Source organism: Ammospiza nelsoni, chromosome 7 (genome assembly GCF_027579445.1).
Source record: "Ammospiza nelsoni isolate bAmmNel1 chromosome 7, bAmmNel1.pri, whole genome shotgun sequence".
Classification (NCBI taxonomy): domain Eukaryota; kingdom Metazoa; phylum Chordata; class Aves; order Passeriformes; family Passerellidae; genus Ammospiza; species Ammospiza nelsoni.
The window spans coordinates 37,951,934-37,972,659 of NC_080639.1; the positions used below are offsets into that span (position 1 = coordinate 37,951,934).

A 20,726-nucleotide genomic window follows, 5' to 3' on the forward strand; every position below is an offset into this window, starting at 1 on the left:
GGAATTAAAGAGGTGGTGTCAGAGATTGGAGCAGATCCTGGGAGCACCAAAACTCACAAAATCACCCTTTTCAGGGCCAGCAGGAGGGAATGCCAAGCCTGTGTTTGCATTTATTGAGGTAATTTTACTAAGGTGGTAATTAAATGCTTGAATAAACTGTTGGAGGTGTGTAGGGAGGAATTTCCTGGTTTGTTCATCAGGGAAGATTTGGAAAGGAAATGGGTTTTTTGCTGTTAGCATCTCTGGGGGGTTTGGAGAGAAGAAGGAATCGCTCAAAAATGTGAATTTTATTGAATGTTACTGGTTGAACAAAGTATTAAAAGATGGTAGTGGTGTAAATTTCTGAAGTGGAATGAAAAACCAGGTCTCACCAAAGTGTTCAAGTGGCCTCTCATTAAGCCAAGCAAGAACCTGCTCTGCATTCCTCAGCTTCCTCCTTTAAAATGGAATGGAATTCTAGAAAAGCTGAATTATAGTCAAATTATGTTCTACTGTTGCTCCGGTCGTGGTTCCTGATGACTTTTAAGGGTTTCTCCCCATCCCTGGGATAAAAAAGTTTCATTTTTCCTTGCCTGGAGTGGTCACAACAAGCAGCTCTCAGTCCTTTGTGGCTCTTTTCCCTTGTCACGCTGGCGCAGGGGCATTTCCTGCTGCAGCTTCTGGGACTTTGCTCTGCACAAAGCTCTGGGGTGGCCCTGGGAATGCCCTTCCCTGTCCCACTGAGCACAGCACACGCCCCCGGGGCAGGATCCCCTGGGCTCCCACCCTGCCTGGGCTCTCTGTGGGATCTCAGCACCTCAGGATGGAGGTGCAGAGAGGCCGAGAGCACCCTCGGGGGGCTTGGGAGCCCTGGAATGTTGCCAGAAGTGTCTGGTGGCTGGACTTTGATCCTACACAGGAGACGACGCCTGTATGAGGACTGGGAAGAATTCCCTGGGTGAATGGTGAAGGGATAAGTTAATTAGAGTGTAAAACACAGGGTTTAGGATTTCTGTACAGGGGGGTCTAAAGAAGTAAGATGGAGGAATTGGGGCGTGTCCTGTCCTTCTTCTTCTTCTTCTTCTTGGCCTCCATCTTCTGTGGTGATGGTGGCACTTTGGGATTGGTTATTACTAAAAGTGCACCGGTTAATAAGGGTAGAAGGTATTGGGGAAAAATGATAAATATTGTACACGTAACTTCGGGTATAAAGATAAGTGACCGCCCTGGGGGCTCGCAGTGTGCCCATGGCTGGCTGCTGTGCAGACCTCTGTCGGGCTGAAAGAAAATCTTTTAGATAAACAATTAATAAACACCAAGACCGAGACAAGATCAGAAGTCTCTCCTCGTCCTTTGAAGCGCCGGCTCTTCAAGGCCATCCCTGAGAATTCCAGAACACCTAAACAGCCTAAACAGCTCACAGAAAACTTACAAGCCTAAACAGCCGAGAAACCGAGCAAGTGGCATCCCTGAGCTATCTCCGGTCATAAATCAGCGCCGGGAGAAACAATGAAAACTTACAGCTCTCCACCACTCCCAAAGGGGCTTCCCTGGTGCTCCTGTGTCCATCACAGCCTGTGCTTGTACCTCCGCCCAGCTCCAGGCTGAATTGCCCCCAAAAATACAAATAGAACAGAACAAAAGGGTCAAAGCCTGGACGAAGGTTCCAGCATCATCCCTGTAGGAGCAGGAATTGGGGCATCACCCCCCTGGGCACTCCTCCTGCCATTCCCCCTCTCTGGGCACGGCTCAGCATTGGAGCCACAGAATTCCAAAGCCTCAATGACACTTTTTTCCTTATCTAAAAGATAAAAGATAATTCCATGTAGGCAAAGGCTGGAAAATTGGGAGATTTCCATTCTCTGCTGCTGAAGTTGTTCCTTTAGTTTGGTGCTTGCAGGACACACAGCCTGCATTGAATTATTGAATATCTGTGGGGGAAATGGTAAAGGTAAAAAGGCTGAGATACATTCCTTACACTTTGTTACATCAGTCTCATTACATAGTTAAAACAATTAAAAAATAACAACCCAAGATTTCTTTGTTACAAAACACTTTAAAAACTTTCTAACCAATAGCATATTACTAAAACTTAGATAACTATTTTAGCCAATATTATTTTTATGTTTATATAATAGTCTATATTAATATATACTTATATAGTAATATTGAATAATTATTATTATACATTATTCTAGCCAGTCACTAAGAACACACATAACTTATTTCAAACAATACTGACTTACATACTTTCTGTTAACAATATACAATGCTCCATTATTAAACTTAAAACCTTCTACTATCTTACTAAACATATTTTATTAGAGTCTTAAAATCTATATTAACCACACCTAAAACTATTATTTCATGTCCTTACTTACTGTACTATTGTAACTTTTCTATTTGAAACTTTACAACTACAACTAACTAGGAATTCTTTGTAAACCCTTCTTTCACAGCTTTGTAAAAATCTTTTTACCTTTACTATTTTCCCCCAAATATCTATTATAAAACCTGGAGAATGTGTTCTTTTTTAAGGAGGTTGTGTTATTTTTGTGTTATTTATATATTTATAAATGTATGAAACTGTGCAGTTTTTAAATCCCATGTTCACTGAGCCTCTTGCTGAGCCCTCCCAGCAGCACAGGGCTCAGGGCTGAGCTTTAATCCAAGAGGGGAATTCTCTTGGATCTCCAGGAGAATGGGAATGTTCTTTCTTCATGTGAAATGTTGAGTGGTTTGTGGTATAATTATAATTTTTTGGAATAAAAGTGAGTTTCCAGCCTGCATCCAGCTCTGTAAGAAAACTGGAAGAGGAATATTGGGATTTCTGCTGTCAGTTTTGGGGCTGGAGCTGCTGAAAGCCCCTGTACACTGAATTTCCAGGAGCAGTTCAGCAGAGAAGGATGTCTAAAGGAACCTCTCATGTTCATATTTCAGTTTGTGGCTTGGTTTTTTCCCTTTGTTTTGAGGTATTTCAATTGCTAAATCTCTTTTCTGTGTCTGTGCCAGCAGTTCAGAACAGCTCCTCCTCAGAAATAGCTCCTGAGAGAAAAAACCCTGTGAATCCCCACAATTAGCTAATTATTGCCCAAGCTTTTAATTATATTTAACCACATGGACCAAGTTCTAGTATTCCAGCTCTTGTTTTCTTCTTCCTCAGATAATATCTTTAATTCCCAGGTAATTTTCAGGGTGTGTGGTGGATTTGCTCTTTTTGTAGGATGGAGCTGCATCACTGGGTGAGGGATTTGATTGTAGGGTTTTATTTATTTACCTTTTTCTTGTGGTTCATGGGGTAGGAAATGTGTGTTTGGGTGTTGAACATTCAACATCCAAATCCTGCTAAGAAAGCAACCATAAATATCCATAAAAATCCATATCCATAAATATCCATGTCCATAAATAATGGGATGGATGGAAATGAGTGAAAAGATTTGGGAATAAAAGCTCTGGGCTGCTGAGAAGGGAAATTAAGGGAACCTCAATAACCACAGCAATTAAAGATACCAGTGGTGTCAAATATTAATATTATTAAATAGGAGAGAGTCTGGGTCTAGAAGTTAAGGGGAAAAGTTGATACATTTGTCAAAAAAAGGGCTCTAATTCCTTCCCTGAAATGGGAATTCTTCCTGGTGAAATGCACAAAATAAAAATAATAAAAATATAATTATAAAAATAATAAAATATAATTAAACAGGGAGGAGCCCAAGACCAATCACTGAGCGTGAGGACAGGAATTTGTTTTAATAAAGCCAGGAAAATTAGGAATGGATCATGGTGCTGGAAAAGAAAACCCCAAATGAAGGGGTTGGGGTCCTCTGATTTAATCACCTCAGAGCAAACTGTTGGAAACACAAATCAAACCAAACAAACCTGGATTTGCTCCCCAAAATTACTTTCTATAACCTAGAATTACCAAATCAGAAGAACTTTTGGACACCAGGGTCAGAAAGGTATCTGACAACTTTTTGGGACTTGTTGTGTCTGAGAAAAAATTTCTTATTAAACTGGAATCACCCTGAGACAGGATGGCAAGAATCTTCTCTTCTAATTATAAAGCAAATTTAAATATCCCATTATTTGAGGTTTATAGAAATATCCAGGTGCTCTTTGCTCTGCTTGGGAAAGATTATAAGGATACACTTACTAAATTTATTACTTAAATTTAAAAATTAACCTTAATTTAAATTAGACTTAAAGTTGCTTCTTTTTCCCACTCTTATTTTTAAATAATAACTTATTTACCCTTGTTATTATTTTGGGGAGAGAAAAGTGATTTTTTTTCTCTTCAGGTAAGAATTGTGAAGAATAAAGAAAATGTTCAGTGCTTGTTTGGGGTTTTCTAGTGTTGCTTTACCTCTTAAAATTTGAATTTGCCTACTATTTACAGTCTTTCAGCTACCTGGTTGGTGTTTTAACTGCCATGCAATTTTCTAGGATTTTATATTGATAAAAGTCAGGGAGTGTGTAAAAAATAAAATCAAATTAATGTAGAAAGATGAGTCTTATCAAAGATATTATTGCAGAGAAAACCTGAATTAATTCTGTGGGATTTCCCACACATATTTGGCTGGAAATGGAACCAGTGGGCAGCTCCAGCTTCTGCTGGAGGGAGGAGTGGGGATTATTGGAGGAAATAATGCTTTTTATTGAATTTTTAACTTCCCAAATTCACAGTGGAGTGTTTTCCTTCATTTGCAATGCATCTGCCACAGCTGTGAGTGGGAAAATCCTGAATTCCTGCACTCATGTGCTGTTTTCTTGACTCCTTTCTACTCCAACACTGCTCTGCTGGCAGCTGAGCACATCACAGCACTTCCCTCCAAGTCACTTCCAGCCCAGCAGTGCTGGGGAAATGCAGAAATCACAGGAGGTGGGCAGGGAGAAGAGCCAAGACTGAAATTGGGACAGGTATTAAATTCCAAAAATTAAATTTTAAAAATCCCTAATTTTATTAAGTTTTTTTAAATCCTAATTTTATAAAAATTTTAAAACCCCTAATTTTATTACATTTTAAAAAGCCTAATTTTATGGACTTCTGTTGTCCTGAGCTTTTTGCCCTTCCCCCAGAATTGTGGGGAAATTTTTCAGATTTCAAAAATTCAGCTTTGTTGTGCATGCAAACCCCCTGTGGTCATGGAGCATGGCGCACAGGAATTTTGGGCGGGCAGGTGAATATTTCCCAGCAGAGCACATCCCATGGCCATGGAGTTGAGGGCAGCTGAGGATTTTTACTGGTTCTGATGGGGATTTTTGATTTGTTGGGCCATTTTTGGTGATTCCTGGGCTGGCTCAGGGCACTGCAGGGTCTCCAGAATGAGTGACAGCAGTTTGTGCTTTCCTGCTGAATTATGGTTTCTTTGGAACTGGAGGCAGTGTGATAAAGGAAATATCAGATAAGGATCTTCACTGCTTTCCATTCCAGAAGGAAAAGGGGGAATGGAGTTATCAAAAAGTGTAACTGCTGGTTCCAGGTGTGCAGCTGAGGGTGGAAGGGGGAATTAGAACAGAACTCCTGCTCTGGGATCTTGCAGGACTCTGAGGCTGTGTTTTCCAAGGGGGAGCTCTGGAAATCCCTAATTGAACAATCTCCCCACTAATGCAAACTGAGGTTTTATCTCTGATTTGTGATTAATTCCAATGTCACCCCAGTGTGGCAGCAGCTCTGGGACACCTCAGGAGTGGCTGGGGGACCCCATGAGGTGTCACAAAACTCTATTTAACACACTGCTTAAGAGAATTAATACAGCATCACTTTCTAACGCAACACATGTAATATTCATTTTAATATTTGCCAAAAGCCAACCATAAAATACAGGTTTTTCACAATACCGCTTATTTGTGCTCAGTTCTAAAAATGTTTCAGGTGGTAATGGCTGATGAGTAAGTTCTGCCCTTCCACTTCTCTCAGTGCTTCACACACCTGCTTTAGTGAGTATTTTTTCCCCACAAATTCCAGCACTGTGTTGTTGAGATTATTTAAACACTGAGATGTGTAATGGAGAGCTTCTCACAGGGAAAAGAGCTGTAAAATAGCACTTGAAATATTCTTCTCTAATTAACACACTCTGAGTGCAGTCCTTTTGGAAAATGCATCTATGGGAAGAACAATCCTGAGATATTCATGATTAATATCTTCCACTCTGATTTCTTTATTTTAAGTGAATCTTCTCGAACACAAACTGATTCCATAATACCATTTATTTTATTGTCCTTGCTTAAGAACACCTGTCAAGCAGTGCTTTAAGAAAAGGAGCACAGCTAAAATCCACACAGGAAAATGAACCTGTTCTGAAAAGAAAGTAGTATTTAAAATACTCATAAATAAAAGCAGGAATAATTTTTAAAATTTTTATGCTATTTATTTTCTCCCAGAGCATTTCTCTGACCCTGTAAGAAAACAACAGCTCTGCTTTTGCTGCATTCTGGATATTTCTTCTTTCACTGTGTTGCAAAGTTCATTTTTCCCAACAAGTGGCAGAAGAGCCTTTGGCAGAGTCTGTGCCTGCAGGAGCTGGGTTTGCCCTGGGCCTTTTTGGATTTTAGTCTGGCTCCTTCATTTTTCACCCTGATTATTAAGGACTGTTGTTTGCTGAGCTCACACATGCTTGGGTTCCCTGCATCCCAAACACCAGATTTTTGTGGAACTGGGAATTCCAGTTGGGATTTCCTTTTGGTGTTCGACTCCTGCTTGTATTTCTCATCCAAAACCTCCCAGGTGTCGTCATAGAGCCTGAGGGTGGCACAGAAAACCCTCGGGTGATGGAGGTTTGGGGTTTTGGAGTTTTAGGGGTTTTTGGTCTTTGGAACTTTGGAGGTTGGGTGTTTTGGGGGTTTCAGAGCTTTAGGAGTTTTGGGATTTTGGAGTTGTAGACTTTTAGGAGTTTTGGAGTTATAAGGCTTTTGAAGTTTTGAAGCTTTGGGAGTTGACTGGTTTTGGAATTTTAGGAGTTTTGGGATTTGGAGGTTTTGGAGTTCTAGGGGTTTTGGGTTTTTGGAGTCTTAAGGGTTTTAAAGTTTTGGAGTTTTGGGGGTTTGGAGCTTTAGGAGTTTTGGAGCTTTGGGCGTTTGGTATTTTGGGTTTTTGGAGTTTTAAGCGTTTTGAAGTTTTGGAGTTTTGAGGGTTTTGGAGTTTTGGGGGTTCAGAGCTTTGGGGTTTTGGAGTTTTGGGGGTTCAGAGCTTTGGGGTTTTGGAGTTTGGGGGTGTTGTCATCATTCTGTCCTTTGGTCTGGGGCCAGCCATTGGGAATCTCTCACAGCTCCACATCCCAGTGAAAATGACTTTGCATGGATGTCCTCGTAATTGAATATTGACTTGTTGGGATGGTATTTTGATCCCTGGTGCCACAGAGGAGTTTGTCCCCACCTGCAGCTGTAAATTCTGTAAATACACCCAGCCCAGGACTTCTGCAGCCCAGTTCCTGCTGTGCAGGTTGGACAGAGGCTGGGGGGACATTTATTTGTGTTTTATTTTCCTGCTGAAGGCTGGCTACTCGTCCCTCTCTGACTCCCAACTTCTCCAATCTCTTTTGAGATAAGAACACATTTTCTGCCTCCTACTCAGTATCCATCAAGACTTTTTTTTTTCCTCAGTAGCAATTACTTAATTAATGTGGAGAAAAGGTGTTGAATGCACTTTGGACCTCTCAGAAGATGGGGGTGAGGGTACAGAGCCATTTCTCCCCAAAACCTGGCAGCAGTTTTCCAACTTTGAGATTTCCTGCTCAGCAAATTCTCTTGCATGGGATTTGAGCAGAATGGGAAACAGGAGCAGGAATAAATTACAAACAGAGATGAGGAAAATACCCAAACTAGATTTGGTATTCAGGAGGGCTCTCTGGAATAATTTCCTCATGCCTGAATTAAAAATCTCTGCATGTGCTCCCTAACACATCCAAGGGGAGTGGCACAGCTGATTCTTCCACTGGGAATTGCTTAAATCTGCAGGTTGGTCTTTGGGACTTCTCGGGACTTTTAAATCCTTGGGGCATTAGTTCTAAATACTGATTTTAGTTCTAAAACTAAATGAATAAAATTAGCTTCTTGTGAAGATGAAGGTTTTTGACCCACTCACCCAGAGTGGGATTTGCTCTGCTCTGCAATTGCACTTTGCTCTCACCTCACCTCACCTTTTGTTATTTTATTATTTAATTTCTGCTCTGAAGCATGGGGAGAGAGGGGTAAGATTTGTTCTCTTGGGTTCAGGGCAGTGCAAAGTGTTCTGTGTTCATTTTGTACCTCTTGGAGTTGTCACAACATTACAGCACTTAAAAAATTGTAATTTTAGTTAAAATTGTTGTAAAGATTTAGCTCCGTTCTTATCAATTGAGTGCCCTGGCAAATCCCTTTTTAAAGAGTATTTGTTCAGAAAAATGGGAATTGATATTTTGTGATCATTGATGCCTTTCAGTCTCTCATCCTAAGAGCTAAATGAGTGACCACTGTCAATTCAAAACTGCCTCAAGTAAAAGAATAATAATAATTTATATTTCAGCTTTGCTAAAGGGGTATAGAGATATCCAAATAAACATTTTTACTTTCTTTGTAGCCTTCTCATGGTAAATTTTGCCCTTTCTTTTCATCCCAAGTGATGGATTTTACACCACCCCAATTTACATTTTTCCTTTACAAATTGTGAATTCCTGCTGACCTGGAACAGTGTCATCATACCCTGTATTTTTTTAATTCAGTAACAATGTCTTAAAAAAAAAAAAAAAAAAAAAATAATAATAATAATAATAATAAATTATTTAGAAATAAATACTCTAAAATCCAAAATCCTGTGAATGAATTAAAACTGGAAGCGGATCATGGACTCAGTGTTTCGCCCAACATCATTCCTGTGATCCTTCTTCCTGGTGGTTAATTCTGGCCTGGTCAATGACTAACTCTGTTAAGTCATGCCTGGTTTTGGGTTTATGCTGAAAAATCTGTAATTTTATGTGAAAATCTGTGATTATATGTGAATGAATGCTGTTAAAACCCCTCTCCAAGAACTTAGAGGGAAGTACAAGTGCACAGTGCCATAATCTCCAATGGGGCATGGCACAGGGAGCATCTCATGGCAGATCCATTGCTGTTTTTCCAGTGTGGATCCCCCAGGATTCCCATGGCTGGGCTGAGCCTGGTGCTGTGAGCCCTGGGGTGTGCCCAGCACAGCACCCCGTTAACATTGCTGCTCTGGTGCTGTGAGCCCTGGGGTGTGCCCAGCACAGCACCCCGTTAATGTTCCTGCTCTTCCCGTTCCAGGGGCTCTGGGCCCGTCGTCATCGATCGCCATCGCTGGGGCCAGCCAAGCTGCCATCACCAAGACCACGTCAGTGCTCCAGGACGGTGTCATTGTCACCACCGCAGCTGGGACCCCTCTGCAGCAGGGCCAGCTGCCCATGGGGGGCGAGTTCCCCTTCGCCGGCCACGAACACTCGCTCCACTTCCCGCAGAGCAGCTCTTCAAACAGCAGCCTGCCGCATCCTCTGAACCAGAACCTCCTCAACTCCCTGCCTCTCTCTCTGCCGGTGAATCAGCAACATCTCCTGAACCAGAACCTCCTGAACATCCTCCAGCCTTCAGCAGGAGAAGGCAAGTCTGAGGTGAACCTCAACCCGTTGGGTTTCCTGAACCCGAACGTCAATGCTGCTTTAGCGTTCCTCTCCGGCGACGTGGACGGGCAGGTCCTGCAGCCCGTGCACTTCCAGCTGCTGGCGGCGCTGCTCCAGAACCAGGCGCAGGCGGCCGCCATGCTCCCCGTGCCATCCTTCAACGTCTCCATCTCGGAGCTGCTCCAGCAGCAGCAGCAGCAGCAGCAGCAGCAGCAGCAGCAGCAGCAGCAGCAGCAGCAGCAGCAGAGCGCCCCCGCGCCCCCCGAGCCGCTGCCCGAGCCCGGCCGTGTGGAGCCCCTGCTGCCCAACCCCATCCCCGGCTTCCCCGAGCCCGCCGCCGCCAACCCACTGCTGCTGCCCGCCGCCCCCGGCGCCCCGGCGCTCATGGCCCTCAACCCACAGCTGGTGGGGGGCGTGCTGAGCTCGGGGGGCCACCCCGAGGTGGCCATTGCCACCTCCTCGCAGGCCACCACCGCCACCACCAGCACCACGTCGGCGGCGGTGGCGGCGCTGTCGGTGTCGGCGCTGGGCGGGGGCACGGCCGTGGTGTCCATGGCAGAAACGCTGCTCAACATCTCCGGTGGAGCGCCCGGGCCCGCCAAGGTCAGCAACAGCTCCGTGGTGCCGCAGCTCCTGAACCCTCTCCTGGGCACCGGCCTGCTGGGTGAGTGCAGCCTGCGGGAAACATCAACGCTGAGCGGGTTTGGGGAGGGAGGATTCATCAGGCTGGGAGAGACCTTCAGGATCATGGAGTCCAAGCCAGCTCCAACACCCCAGCTAAACCCTGGCACCCAGTGCCACATGCAGGCTTTGTTAAACACACCCAGGGATGGCGACTCCACCACCTCCCCAGGCAGAACTTTAGACCTTTATCCAGTCCAGACTTTATCACTTTTTCCTGATATCCAACCTGTATTTCCCTTGAGGCTGTGTGCTCTGGTTGTGTCAGTTCCTGCAGACAGAGCCCAGCCCCAGCTGAGCACAGGCACCTTTCAGGAGCTGCAGAGTGATGGGGGCACCCCTGAGTCTCCTTTTCCCCCAGCTCCCTCAGGGCTTCCTCTCAGGGTTTGTGTTCCCAGCCCCTCTCCAGCCTTGTTGCCTTCTCTGGACACACTCCAGCATCCCAAAATCCTTCCCAAACTGAGAGAAACTGGGCACAATATTTTCAGATTCAGAATTTCAGATTCTGGTTCTATCTTCTTTTCTTTTTTCTTGGTGTTGTTGGAGCTTGTTCGTTGAGCAATCATTCTTGTAAAAAATTAAAATCGTGTTCTGCTTTCGTTCCCTAATGTTTAATATTGATCTTGGAAATTACTAAGTCTGCCACCTAAACCTACTAAATCCACCTGAAAATTGTGTGAGCAACTGGATTTATTTCATTGTTCAAGGAGTGGCAGCTCAGGAGCATCCCTGGCTGAGCTGGGAGTGCCTATGGCAGTGCAGGGGTAGCTGTGCTAGAGATGGCAAACAACCAACATCCCAAAGCAAGTGATGAAAAACCCCTTAAATACAAAGTTTTTCCTTCCTGGGTGATGATTTTTCAGTTATTTTTACCAAAAACATAGAGTAAGTTCTCCTCTGTTTGTAATGTACTCCTGGTGGGAATTAAATAACAATTAAACAATGCCTCACCCCAACCTAAATGGCTACAGTGGACTCAACCTGCTTGGCATTTTCCATACAAAATGAATCTAACAGTGACTTTTCAAATGGGAATTTTATGGAAAGCACAAGATTGTAATTTTAGAAAAGAAACAACCAGAAAATTTATGTATTTTAAGCTTTGTTATTTCATAAAGTCAGGTTCGACAGTCTGGGGGGTTTTCATGTAAAGTGAAATTTTCATGTAGTAAAAAATGTTAATTCAACTTTTACTCTAGAATGTGAAAAAAGAGTTGTTTAGAGTGTTGTGTGACATGGCTGAGTCCGTCTTTTCTCCTTCTCAGCTGGTGAAAAACTCATTTTGTTTGGGGTTTAAAGGTTTGTCTCATTGTCTCCCTCTCCCCTCCTCATCCCCTCACCACCCCAGCACAGTTTCAGAGAGATTCCAAGGCCTGGAATTCCAGAAGCTCCTCCTGCCATCCCTGCTGTCCCAGGAATCAGCAGAGGTGACACAAAAGACCCAACACTGGGGAATTTAAGAGCAGCAGAGCCCCATTGCCAGGGGATGGAGGGAGCAGGGTTGTTTTCCAGAGGTTTTTTGGAGCCCAGGGAATTGCTGAGGGTGTTTGCCTGTGCTTGCCTTGCAGGGGAAATGTCATCTCTGAACACTACTCTGAACAACCATCAGCTCAGCCATCTGCAGTCACTCCTCAACAACAATCAGATGTTTCCTGCAAATCAGCAGCAGCAGCAGCAGCAGCAGCACCTTCTCCAGGGCTACCAGAACGTGCAGGGCTTTCAGGGCCAGCCCCAAATCCCTGGCCCAGCCAACAACCCAAACCCCATGGCGTGTCTGTTCCAGAATTTCCAGGTAGAAAGCAAAAGTAAATCAGTATTTCAAGCAAGTGTGCAGCCCTCAGGGGGTAAAATTCCATCCTCCAGAGTTTGGGTTTCTTTGCTGATTAAGATAATATCATTTATATAATTACATGAATGTAAATACATTTCTTACATACAATATATCCTTTCAGTAGCTGATGGATTTTGCAAATCAGGAACATTTGTTATTGAAATTTTATCCCTTTCTCCTTAGGAATTGGGTTTAGTTGCTTTGGGAAGAGTTATGCTGCATGTATTGGAAAAAGTTCTTCTATATGCTGACAATCACTACAGAATTTTAACAAAACTCTTTTCCATCCTATAAAAATGATCCTTTCTTTTAGGAATTCTGGTGGCTTTAGCCCAGTAATTTTTTGTGTCACATTTCCAGTTACATAAATAGTCACAGTAAGTAGTTAAAGGGCTTTTGGAATATTTTCCCTATAGTTTTTTACAGATTTATTTTGAGTGCTTTTGTTAACATTGTGTTCCCTGCCTGTGGATGTGTCAAGGAGTAGGAAAAGCTCAGGTGGTTGAATCTGGAGGTGCCAGTTTGCTGTGGCTTAGTGTTGGTTTTCTTAGTTTTATTTTTTAAAATCTTTTAAAAGATTTTATTCTATTATTACTCCCAATAAATAATAAACCACAAAAAATATAAAGCTCAACACTATATTTAAAACCAACTTATTTCTTAGTTACAATACTTTATAAATATTTTTTAACTTATTAACTTTTACTGCACAATAATACTATTATTTCTAACACTAATCATGTTTTCTCCCACATAATCTCACTACAATACATCTTTCACAATTCTAATTCTCTAAAATATTGAATCTTTTTACAAAAACATATATTACAACTTATTAAAACTTATTTCTAATTCACTCTTTCTCCCAACAATATCATCTCTATTCCATAGATAATGATCTTCTTAAACCAACACACCTTATCTCAGTATTTACATACAAATATACAAAACTATATAAACTTCCTATCAAATTTTAAAAATTCTTTATAAACCCATTTATCACAGCTTAGAGCACAGGCGTGTGGGATATGGGGGACTGGGGATCCCATGGGAAAGGCACAGAGCAAAGGGGAAAATAGGATTGTGCAGCAATTCCAAAGGCACAGTGGTGGCATTCAGGAATTCCCTGAGGAGCACACAGGGACAGAGGCAATGCTGGGGTCTGGGAAGGAAAGAAAAGGAACTGAGAGCAGAACTCAAAGGGTGTGGAGCTGAGGTCCCTCCTCCCCTGGAGATGCACAGAGCCCACCTGGCTGTGATTGGATTGGATCAGCTGGAGAAGAGAAGATTCCCAGGAGGCATCAGAGCATCCTCCAGTGGCTGGAGGGGCTGTGGGGAGGCTGGAGAGGGACTGGAGGCACAGGACAAGGAGGGATGGGTTCAAACTGCCAGAGGGGAGATTTAGGTGGAATACTGAGAAAGAATTCCTGGCTGGTGGGGGGCAGGCCCTGGCACAGGGTGCCCAGAGCAGCTGTGGGCGCTCCTGGATCTCTGGAAGTGTCCAAGGTCAGGCTGGACAGGACTTGGAGCAACCTGGGACAGTGGGAGGTGTCCCTGCCATGGGAGGGGGTGGCACTGGGTGGGCTTTGAGGTCCTTTCCCACCCAAACCATCCTGTGTCTCTGTATCAGGAATACTGACCCTGGTGTTTAGGGCTTGAGAGAGAACAGGAGCCTGCTGACACAAAGCCTGACACGGTGGCTTTGCTTTCCTCTAAATCAGGCTTTTAATTCTCTCTCTACCTTGTTCAGTTTGTACCTGGTGTATAACAAAAAGAGAAGTGCTGTAGTGAATAAGCACAGAGTTTATCTGCTGAAATCCAGCTGGAGTTCCAGCATCCATTCCCACCCTGTCTCTCCTTTCCCCAGGTGAGGATGCAGGAAGACGCCGCCGCCCTCAACAAAAGGATGATCAGCCAGATGGGCATGGCGCCGCTTGCCGAGAGCTCCAGCGCTCTCCTTCCTCCCTTCCAGGAGCCCCCCTGCGAGCTGCAGCCGAGACCTGACCCCTCCCTGGGCCAGCAGGCCAAGGACACCCCCGGCACCGCCGCGGGCGACGCCTCGGTGGACGCCATCTACAAGGCGGTGGTGGACGCGGCCAGCAAGGGGGTGCCGGTGGTGATCACCACGGCCGGCTCCAGCGCCGCGCAGCCGAGCCCCATCCCCGCCCTGAGTGCCATGAGTGCCTTCACAGCCTCCATCGGGGACCCCCTGAACCTGAACCTGTGCGGGGCCGCGCACGAGGGGCGCGCCCGGGGCGGCCGCGGTGCGCGGGGCCCCAAGAACGCGGCCGAGCACGGCAAGGGCCCCGGCGAGGGGGACGGCTACGAGTATTACAAAACGCCCAAAAAGCAGTGGGAAGGGGAGCAGAGCCCCGTGGGGGAGATGGGCAGGTGGAAATGCGAGGAGTTCCTGGAGCAGCACTCGGGCCACGTCCACGGCAGCCCGTGCCACGAGAGGCCCAACAACGCCTCGGCGCTGCTGCAGGGGGAGCAGCACCAGGCCCTGCTGGCGCCGCGGAACTGTCAGAGCGAGAAGGCGCTGGAGGAGAATTTCAGGTATAACAATTACAAAAGAACTATGATGAGCTTCAAGGAAAGACTGGAGAACACTGTGGAACGATGTGCACACATCAACGGGAACCGCCCGCAGCCCAACAGGGCCTTCGGGGAGTTGCTCAACGCTTCCAAACAAGACCTGATCCTGGAAGAGCAATCCCCCAGCTCCTCCAATAGCTTGGAGAGTTCCTTAGTGAAAGACTACATCCATTACAATGGAGATTTTAATGCCAAAAGCATTAACGGGTGCGTGCCCAGCCCCTCGGATGCTAAGAGCATCAGCAGCGAGGAGGAGCTGCGGAACCCCGAGTCGCCCTCGTCCCACGAGCTCATCCACTACAGGCCCAGGACGTTTAACGTGGGCGACTTGGTCTGGGGCCAGATCAAAGGACTCACCTCCTGGCCTGGCAAACTTGGCAGAGAAGAGGAGGTTCACAATTCATGCCAACAGAACGCTGAGGAGGGGAAGGTATATTTATGTCTCTATGCGCATCTCTCGTTCTCCCCACACACCAGCACACAAATCAAAATTTTGTCTTTATTTTGTCTCTTTTAATGGCTTTTTTTCCTAGCTGTAGCTTGTAGAGCTGAATTTCCCCTTCATTTCCTGCCAGGGCCATGAGACAGGTTAGGTTTGGGCTTTGCTAAGTGGTTTCTTGGTGTTAACAAGAAGTGGTTCTCACTTACGTGGTGTGTTCAGACAAATTCCTGGCTGTGTCCAAAGCATCTGATACAGAAATACCTGGAAGTGCTGAGGCTGCAAAAAGGAGAAGTGGCCTCATCAGATTGAGGAATCCTTAATGAGTGAAATCCTGCTGATTGACACACACTTCTCACAGGAAATGCACACACATTTCCAACTCTAAAGGAGGTTTTGATCATCATTCAGTAATAAGGAAAGTGTTCCAATTTGGTCTTTCATACTAAAATTCTTCTTTTGTGTTAACAAATCATGTGCTTGTTGGGGAATATACAGGAAATGCAGTTATCAAGGAGTTATTGATAATTTTATTATGAAAAATTCTCCCAAATCTGGTCTCCACTGCTTCTGTAACATTTTATCTTTGTAGTTCTTACAAAATACTGCACGTCTTCCACCTATAAATATTAAAAGTTTTTAAAATGCATAAGCAGAAAGTGGAGGTTTAAGGAAGTAGGGGTTTGTCAGTGACCAAAGAAATCAAATCACTTAAAACTGAGGAGAGTGGGTTGGACCAAAGTGTTCTTTCCCCAAAATTCAGCCAGGAGCAGATACCCAGAGGAGAGAAGGGACAAGGAGCCCATCCCATGCCACCCCTGCCATGGGCAGGGTCACCTCCTACTGTCCCAGGCTGCTCCCAGCCCTGCCCAGCCTGGCCTGGGACATTCCAGGATCCAGGGGCAGCCCCAGCTGCTCTGGGAATCCCAGCCCAGGCCCTGCCCTCTGCAGCTGTAAATCCTGGGTGCTTTGAGCCGCTGTGGTTTCACCCCCAGAGCAGGAGAGCTTCACTCCCTTGGCAGGTGAGAGTGCTGAATATTCCAGAACTTTCCATGGATCAATCCATCCCAGCCCAAACCAGGACAGGGTTTCAGAGCTCATCCCTCAGGAAGCTCAGAGCCCCGAGTTACAATCGGGTTAGGAACTGGAGGATCACAAACTTTCAGGGATGAAACAAAACTGCAAGAATTCCATGTTCAATATCCCTGTCTGAGTCAGGAGCACAGGAACAACATTCCCATTCCCAGTGTGCTATCATGGATGAACAGAATCTGTGTGTCCAAATCTCTGTGAATGTTTCACAGAAATGAAAGGTTTACTTGTGTAAAGAGGGAATTTTCTTACCTGCATTCCTGAGCAATTTCACGTTTCCTCCCTAATCTGTTGGTTCTGTGCAAACCTTTGCTGTTCTGGGGTTTCTGTGCATTGTATGGGAATTGTGGGCTGTTAAATCCCATTTTATTGGATACTGGCACCCATTTTATTGGTGTACTGAACACAAAACCAGGGAAGCAGATCCTTGGAATGCTCACAGCAAGGTGGGGACCAGTCCATGAGGAATTCCCACATCATGGATCACCTCTGGCATCAGATCACCTTGAGTGAATCATTTTAAATTTAAATATGGAAGAAATGTGTTGAATTCCTTCATCAAGAAGTGTGGGGTGAGCAGTGGAAATGTGGTGGAAATGTGAATTCCAAAGGGCAGGAGCTGAGGGTGGAAGGTGGGATACAGGGAATAACCCACACCAGACCAGAAGGAATCACCTGGAAAACCACAAAGAAACACCTTGGAAACCACAAAGAAGCACCTTTGAAAACCAGATATTCTTGAGGAATTCTGCACCAGCCCATGGTGGGAGTGACCTGCAGCACTTGGGAAAATTCCTTTTCCTCTGGAGCTTCCTGAAAACATCTTTAAAGTCTTTGTGTAACCAAATGTGACCCTCCTGTGTTACATTAATTTGCTGTTGGGATTTGTACGTTCTCTGCTCTTTAGATTGTTTATTATAATTTGATTCTTGTTTCCATTTAAAAGACTTTGGGCATTCAGGTAATTAATGGGATAATGGATCTGTTTGGGGAATCCAGACAGGAAAAAGAGGAATTTTGCACTTCCTTTCCTTGGTGTTTGGCTGCTGGAAATTAGAGGAGCCCAAGGAAAAGCAGCAGAAATTTCTGGGAAGAAAAGGAGCAAGCCTGAGTGTAATCCCAAACCAGAGGAGTTGTAGTTCATTAAGCAATTAATTTGATTATTACCCACCTTAGTTATGATTCATCACCTAAACAGGACCAGAGCAATCAAAAGTTTGTGGGAGCTTTTCATGGTGAATTTTACCAGGGCAAATCCTGTCTCAGTGTGACTTTCCAGGGTTAAACTGGGCTGGTTAAACTGGACTGGTTAAACTGGGCTGATTAAACTGGTCTGGTTAAACTGGGCAGGTTAAACTGGGCTGGTTAAACTGGGCTGATTAAACTGGGCAGGTTAAACTGGTCTGGTTAAACTGGGCTGATTAAACTGGGCTGATTAAACTGGGCAGGTTAAACTGGGCTGATTAAACTGGGCTGGTTAAACTGGGCTGGTTAAACTGGGCTGGTTAAAAACCGGGCTGATTAAACTGGACTGGTTAAACTGGGCTGGTTAAACTGGGCTGATTAAACTGGACTGGTTAAACTGGGCTGGTTAAACTGGGCTGATTAAACTGGTCTGGTTAAACTGGGCAGGTTAAACTGGGCTGGTTAAACTGGACTGGTTAAACTGGGCTGATTAAACTGGGCTGGTTAAACTGGTCTGGTTAAACTGGGCTGATTAAACTGGACTGGTTAAACTGGGCTGGTTAAACTGGGCTGGTTAAACTGGACTGGTTAAACTGGTCTGGTTAAACTGGGCAGGTTAAACTGGACTGGTTAAACTGGGCTGGTTAAAAACCGGGCTGGTTAAACTGGACTGGTTAAACTGGGCTGGTTAAACTGGGCAGGTTAAACTGGGCTGGTTAAACTGGGCTGGTTAAACTGGGCTGGTTAAACTGGACTGGTTAAACTGGGCTGGTTAAACTGGACTCGTTAAACTGGACTGGTTAAACTGGGCAGGTTAAACTGGGCTGGCTAAACTGGGCTGATTAAACTGGACTGGTTAAACTGGGCAGGTTAAACTGGTCTGATTAAACTGGACTGGTTAAACTGGGCTGGTTAAACTGGGCTGATTAAACTGGGCTGGTTAAACTGGACTGGTTAAACTGGACTGGTTAAACTGGACTGGTTAAACTGGGCTGGTTAAACTGGGCTGATTAAACTGGACTGGTTAAACTGGGCTGGTTAAACTGGGCTGATTAAACTGGACTCGTTAAACTGGACTGGTTAAACTGGGCTGGCTAAACTGGGCAGGCTAAACTGGTCTGGTTAAACTGAGCTTTTCTGGTGCTGCAGTTAAATCAGGGAGGATTCCTCCCATCTCTGTGTGATCTGATGTTGATATTGATGATTATTAATTGTTATTTCTGTTGGAGTTGCTTTCCATACCCTGTTTTGTAGCAATTTGATATTTCTTCCCAAAAACTCCAAGTGTTTTTAATGTATAACCATCACAAAATGCCAATAATGAAGACTTTTTGTTACTTTAAAAGGTCCTTTGTTTCCCAAACATGATGTTAATTCTTGATAACATTATTTACATGGAACTTTGCAATTTCTCTCCTGGCAGCCCTTGGCAGTTTGTTCCTTATGTGTTTGTTCCACATTTCTATCATGGATGGGGATAATTCCTTTTCTCTCATGTTTGTCCTTAGAAAAGCTCCCAGGTTCTCAGTTTCTTCTGAATTTGCGTTCTTCCAAAATCCAGGGAGGAGAAGAGTTATTGGAAATATTTGCATTAAAAGTGAGCAGGTTTTAAGGGAAAAATGCTACAATTTGTGGCATAATTGAACTTATTTTGTGAAAATTGAAATCTCAGCTCCCCCAGTGCAGCTTTCCCCATTAATGGCTCCTGGAAGTGCCTGGATCAGCACATTCCCAATTTCTTTAGCACAGGTGTGACTTCAAGACATGGAAATCTGGTCTGACTGTGTAAATTTGGGCCTTACTTCAAGAGATTTTGGCAACTGCTCACTCATTACCTCCACCTTGTCATGTCCACACATCAGATCTGTGGTGAATATAAATTATTTAGGAATTGGAAGGCTGAGTTTGGAGGGAATTTGCATTCCCACTTCATTTCCAGGTTGTCTATGGGCACACACTCAATACATTTGTATTTATGTAAAATGTCAAGTAAGATGTAGCAAAGAAACAAGAACTGAAACATTTATTTTCTTTAGGTTGATGTGTTGTAAATATCAGATATTGTTGTTTTTACCAGCAGGAATGAGTGAGCCAGATCAAAATAATAGAGAGATGTGGCTTCATGTTTTGAGATGGAAATGCTGAAATTACAGAGATGTTATGATTAATTTTCTGCTTGTATTGTTTACACTGGGACTGACTGGTGCCCACACAGTGGTTAAAATTGCTTCAATTTAAAATATTCAAGATTTAAATTCCTGATCAGTAATTAAATTCATCCTTGATCAGTTAAAAAGAAAAACAAAATAATTAAAAGAACTGATTTTAAGACAAACAGATACAGCTCTGGTGAAGATTCCTGGATTAGGAAGGCAAAGAAGGATTTCCTTGTGGAATGGGGATGGATTTGGCCGTGCCATGAGCTGAGCAGGGGCCTGGAATTCCTCACCAGGAGCTGGCAGTGATGGGAACACTTTGGTGCCACAATGGGACCATCATTCCCAGGCACTCAGAATTCCAGCTGTAAAATCCATGTGGGAAAGGAGTGCAGAGTGGGAGACTCCACCAGCTCTGCCAAGAAAGATCTTTAAAAGATTCTTCTCCTCAGTTTTGTGCCATAAATGTCCCAAATTTGTGTTTCTGTTGCCGCTGTGAGAAATTCCAGTGGTGGATGAGTGTGGGAGGGGAGCTCCAGGTGTTGTTGTTGGTGCCCCTGGGCTGGCAGAGCAGGAAAAGGGGGATTTGCTGCTCTTTTAACGAGGTTTGGTGTCCATCCTTCCCCAGGTGGAGCCCGAGAAGCTGAAGACACTAACGGAGGGGCTGGAGGCGTTCAGCCGTGCCAGGAAAAGGAACAGGAAGTGAGTCCATCCCCCAAATCCCAGCCTTTCCCTTCCCTGGGCCCTCCTGGGCCTTCATCCCTTGGCATTCCTCATGTCTTTTTGGAATCTGAGGTGTTCTGAGTGCACCTCTGTGAAATATCCCTGTGGGAGCTTCTGGTGGCATTCCTGAGCTCCAGCAGCAGAAATGTCATCCCATCAAACTCTCCTGCCCAAACCACACTTTATACCCAGACCTGGCCTCCTTCCTTCTCCAGGGCTGTTCTGAGAAATCCCCTTTACCTCACTGCTGGGAGGGGCTGCAGGATTTGTGGCCTCCCCACCAAATCCCACCCATTCCCTTCTCTGTGCCCACCTGGGCCTTCATCCCTTGGCATTCCTCATGTCTTTTTGGAATCTGAGGTGTTCCGAGTGCACCTCTGTGAAATATCCCTGTGGGAGCTTCTGGTGGCATTCCTGAGCTCCAGCAGCAGGAAAGTCACCCC

At 44.8% G+C, this 20,726-nt stretch overlaps 1 protein-coding gene across 1 annotated transcript in view; it reads left to right on the plus strand.

The window, feature by feature from the left end:
- MBD5 (methyl-CpG binding domain protein 5) overlaps positions 1-20,726 on the plus strand; it is a 127,901-nt gene that overhangs the window by 101,307 nt on the left and 5,868 nt on the right. Inside the window, exons 9-12 of the mRNA XM_059476220.1 lie at positions 9,232-10,245; positions 11,831-12,054; positions 13,961-15,118; positions 20,189-20,262. Of these exons, the coding sequence (XP_059332203.1) occupies positions 9,232-10,245; positions 11,831-12,054; positions 13,961-15,118; positions 20,189-20,262 (2,470 nt within the window). The remainder of the gene's footprint in view (positions 1-9,231; positions 10,246-11,830; positions 12,055-13,960; positions 15,119-20,188; positions 20,263-20,726) is intronic.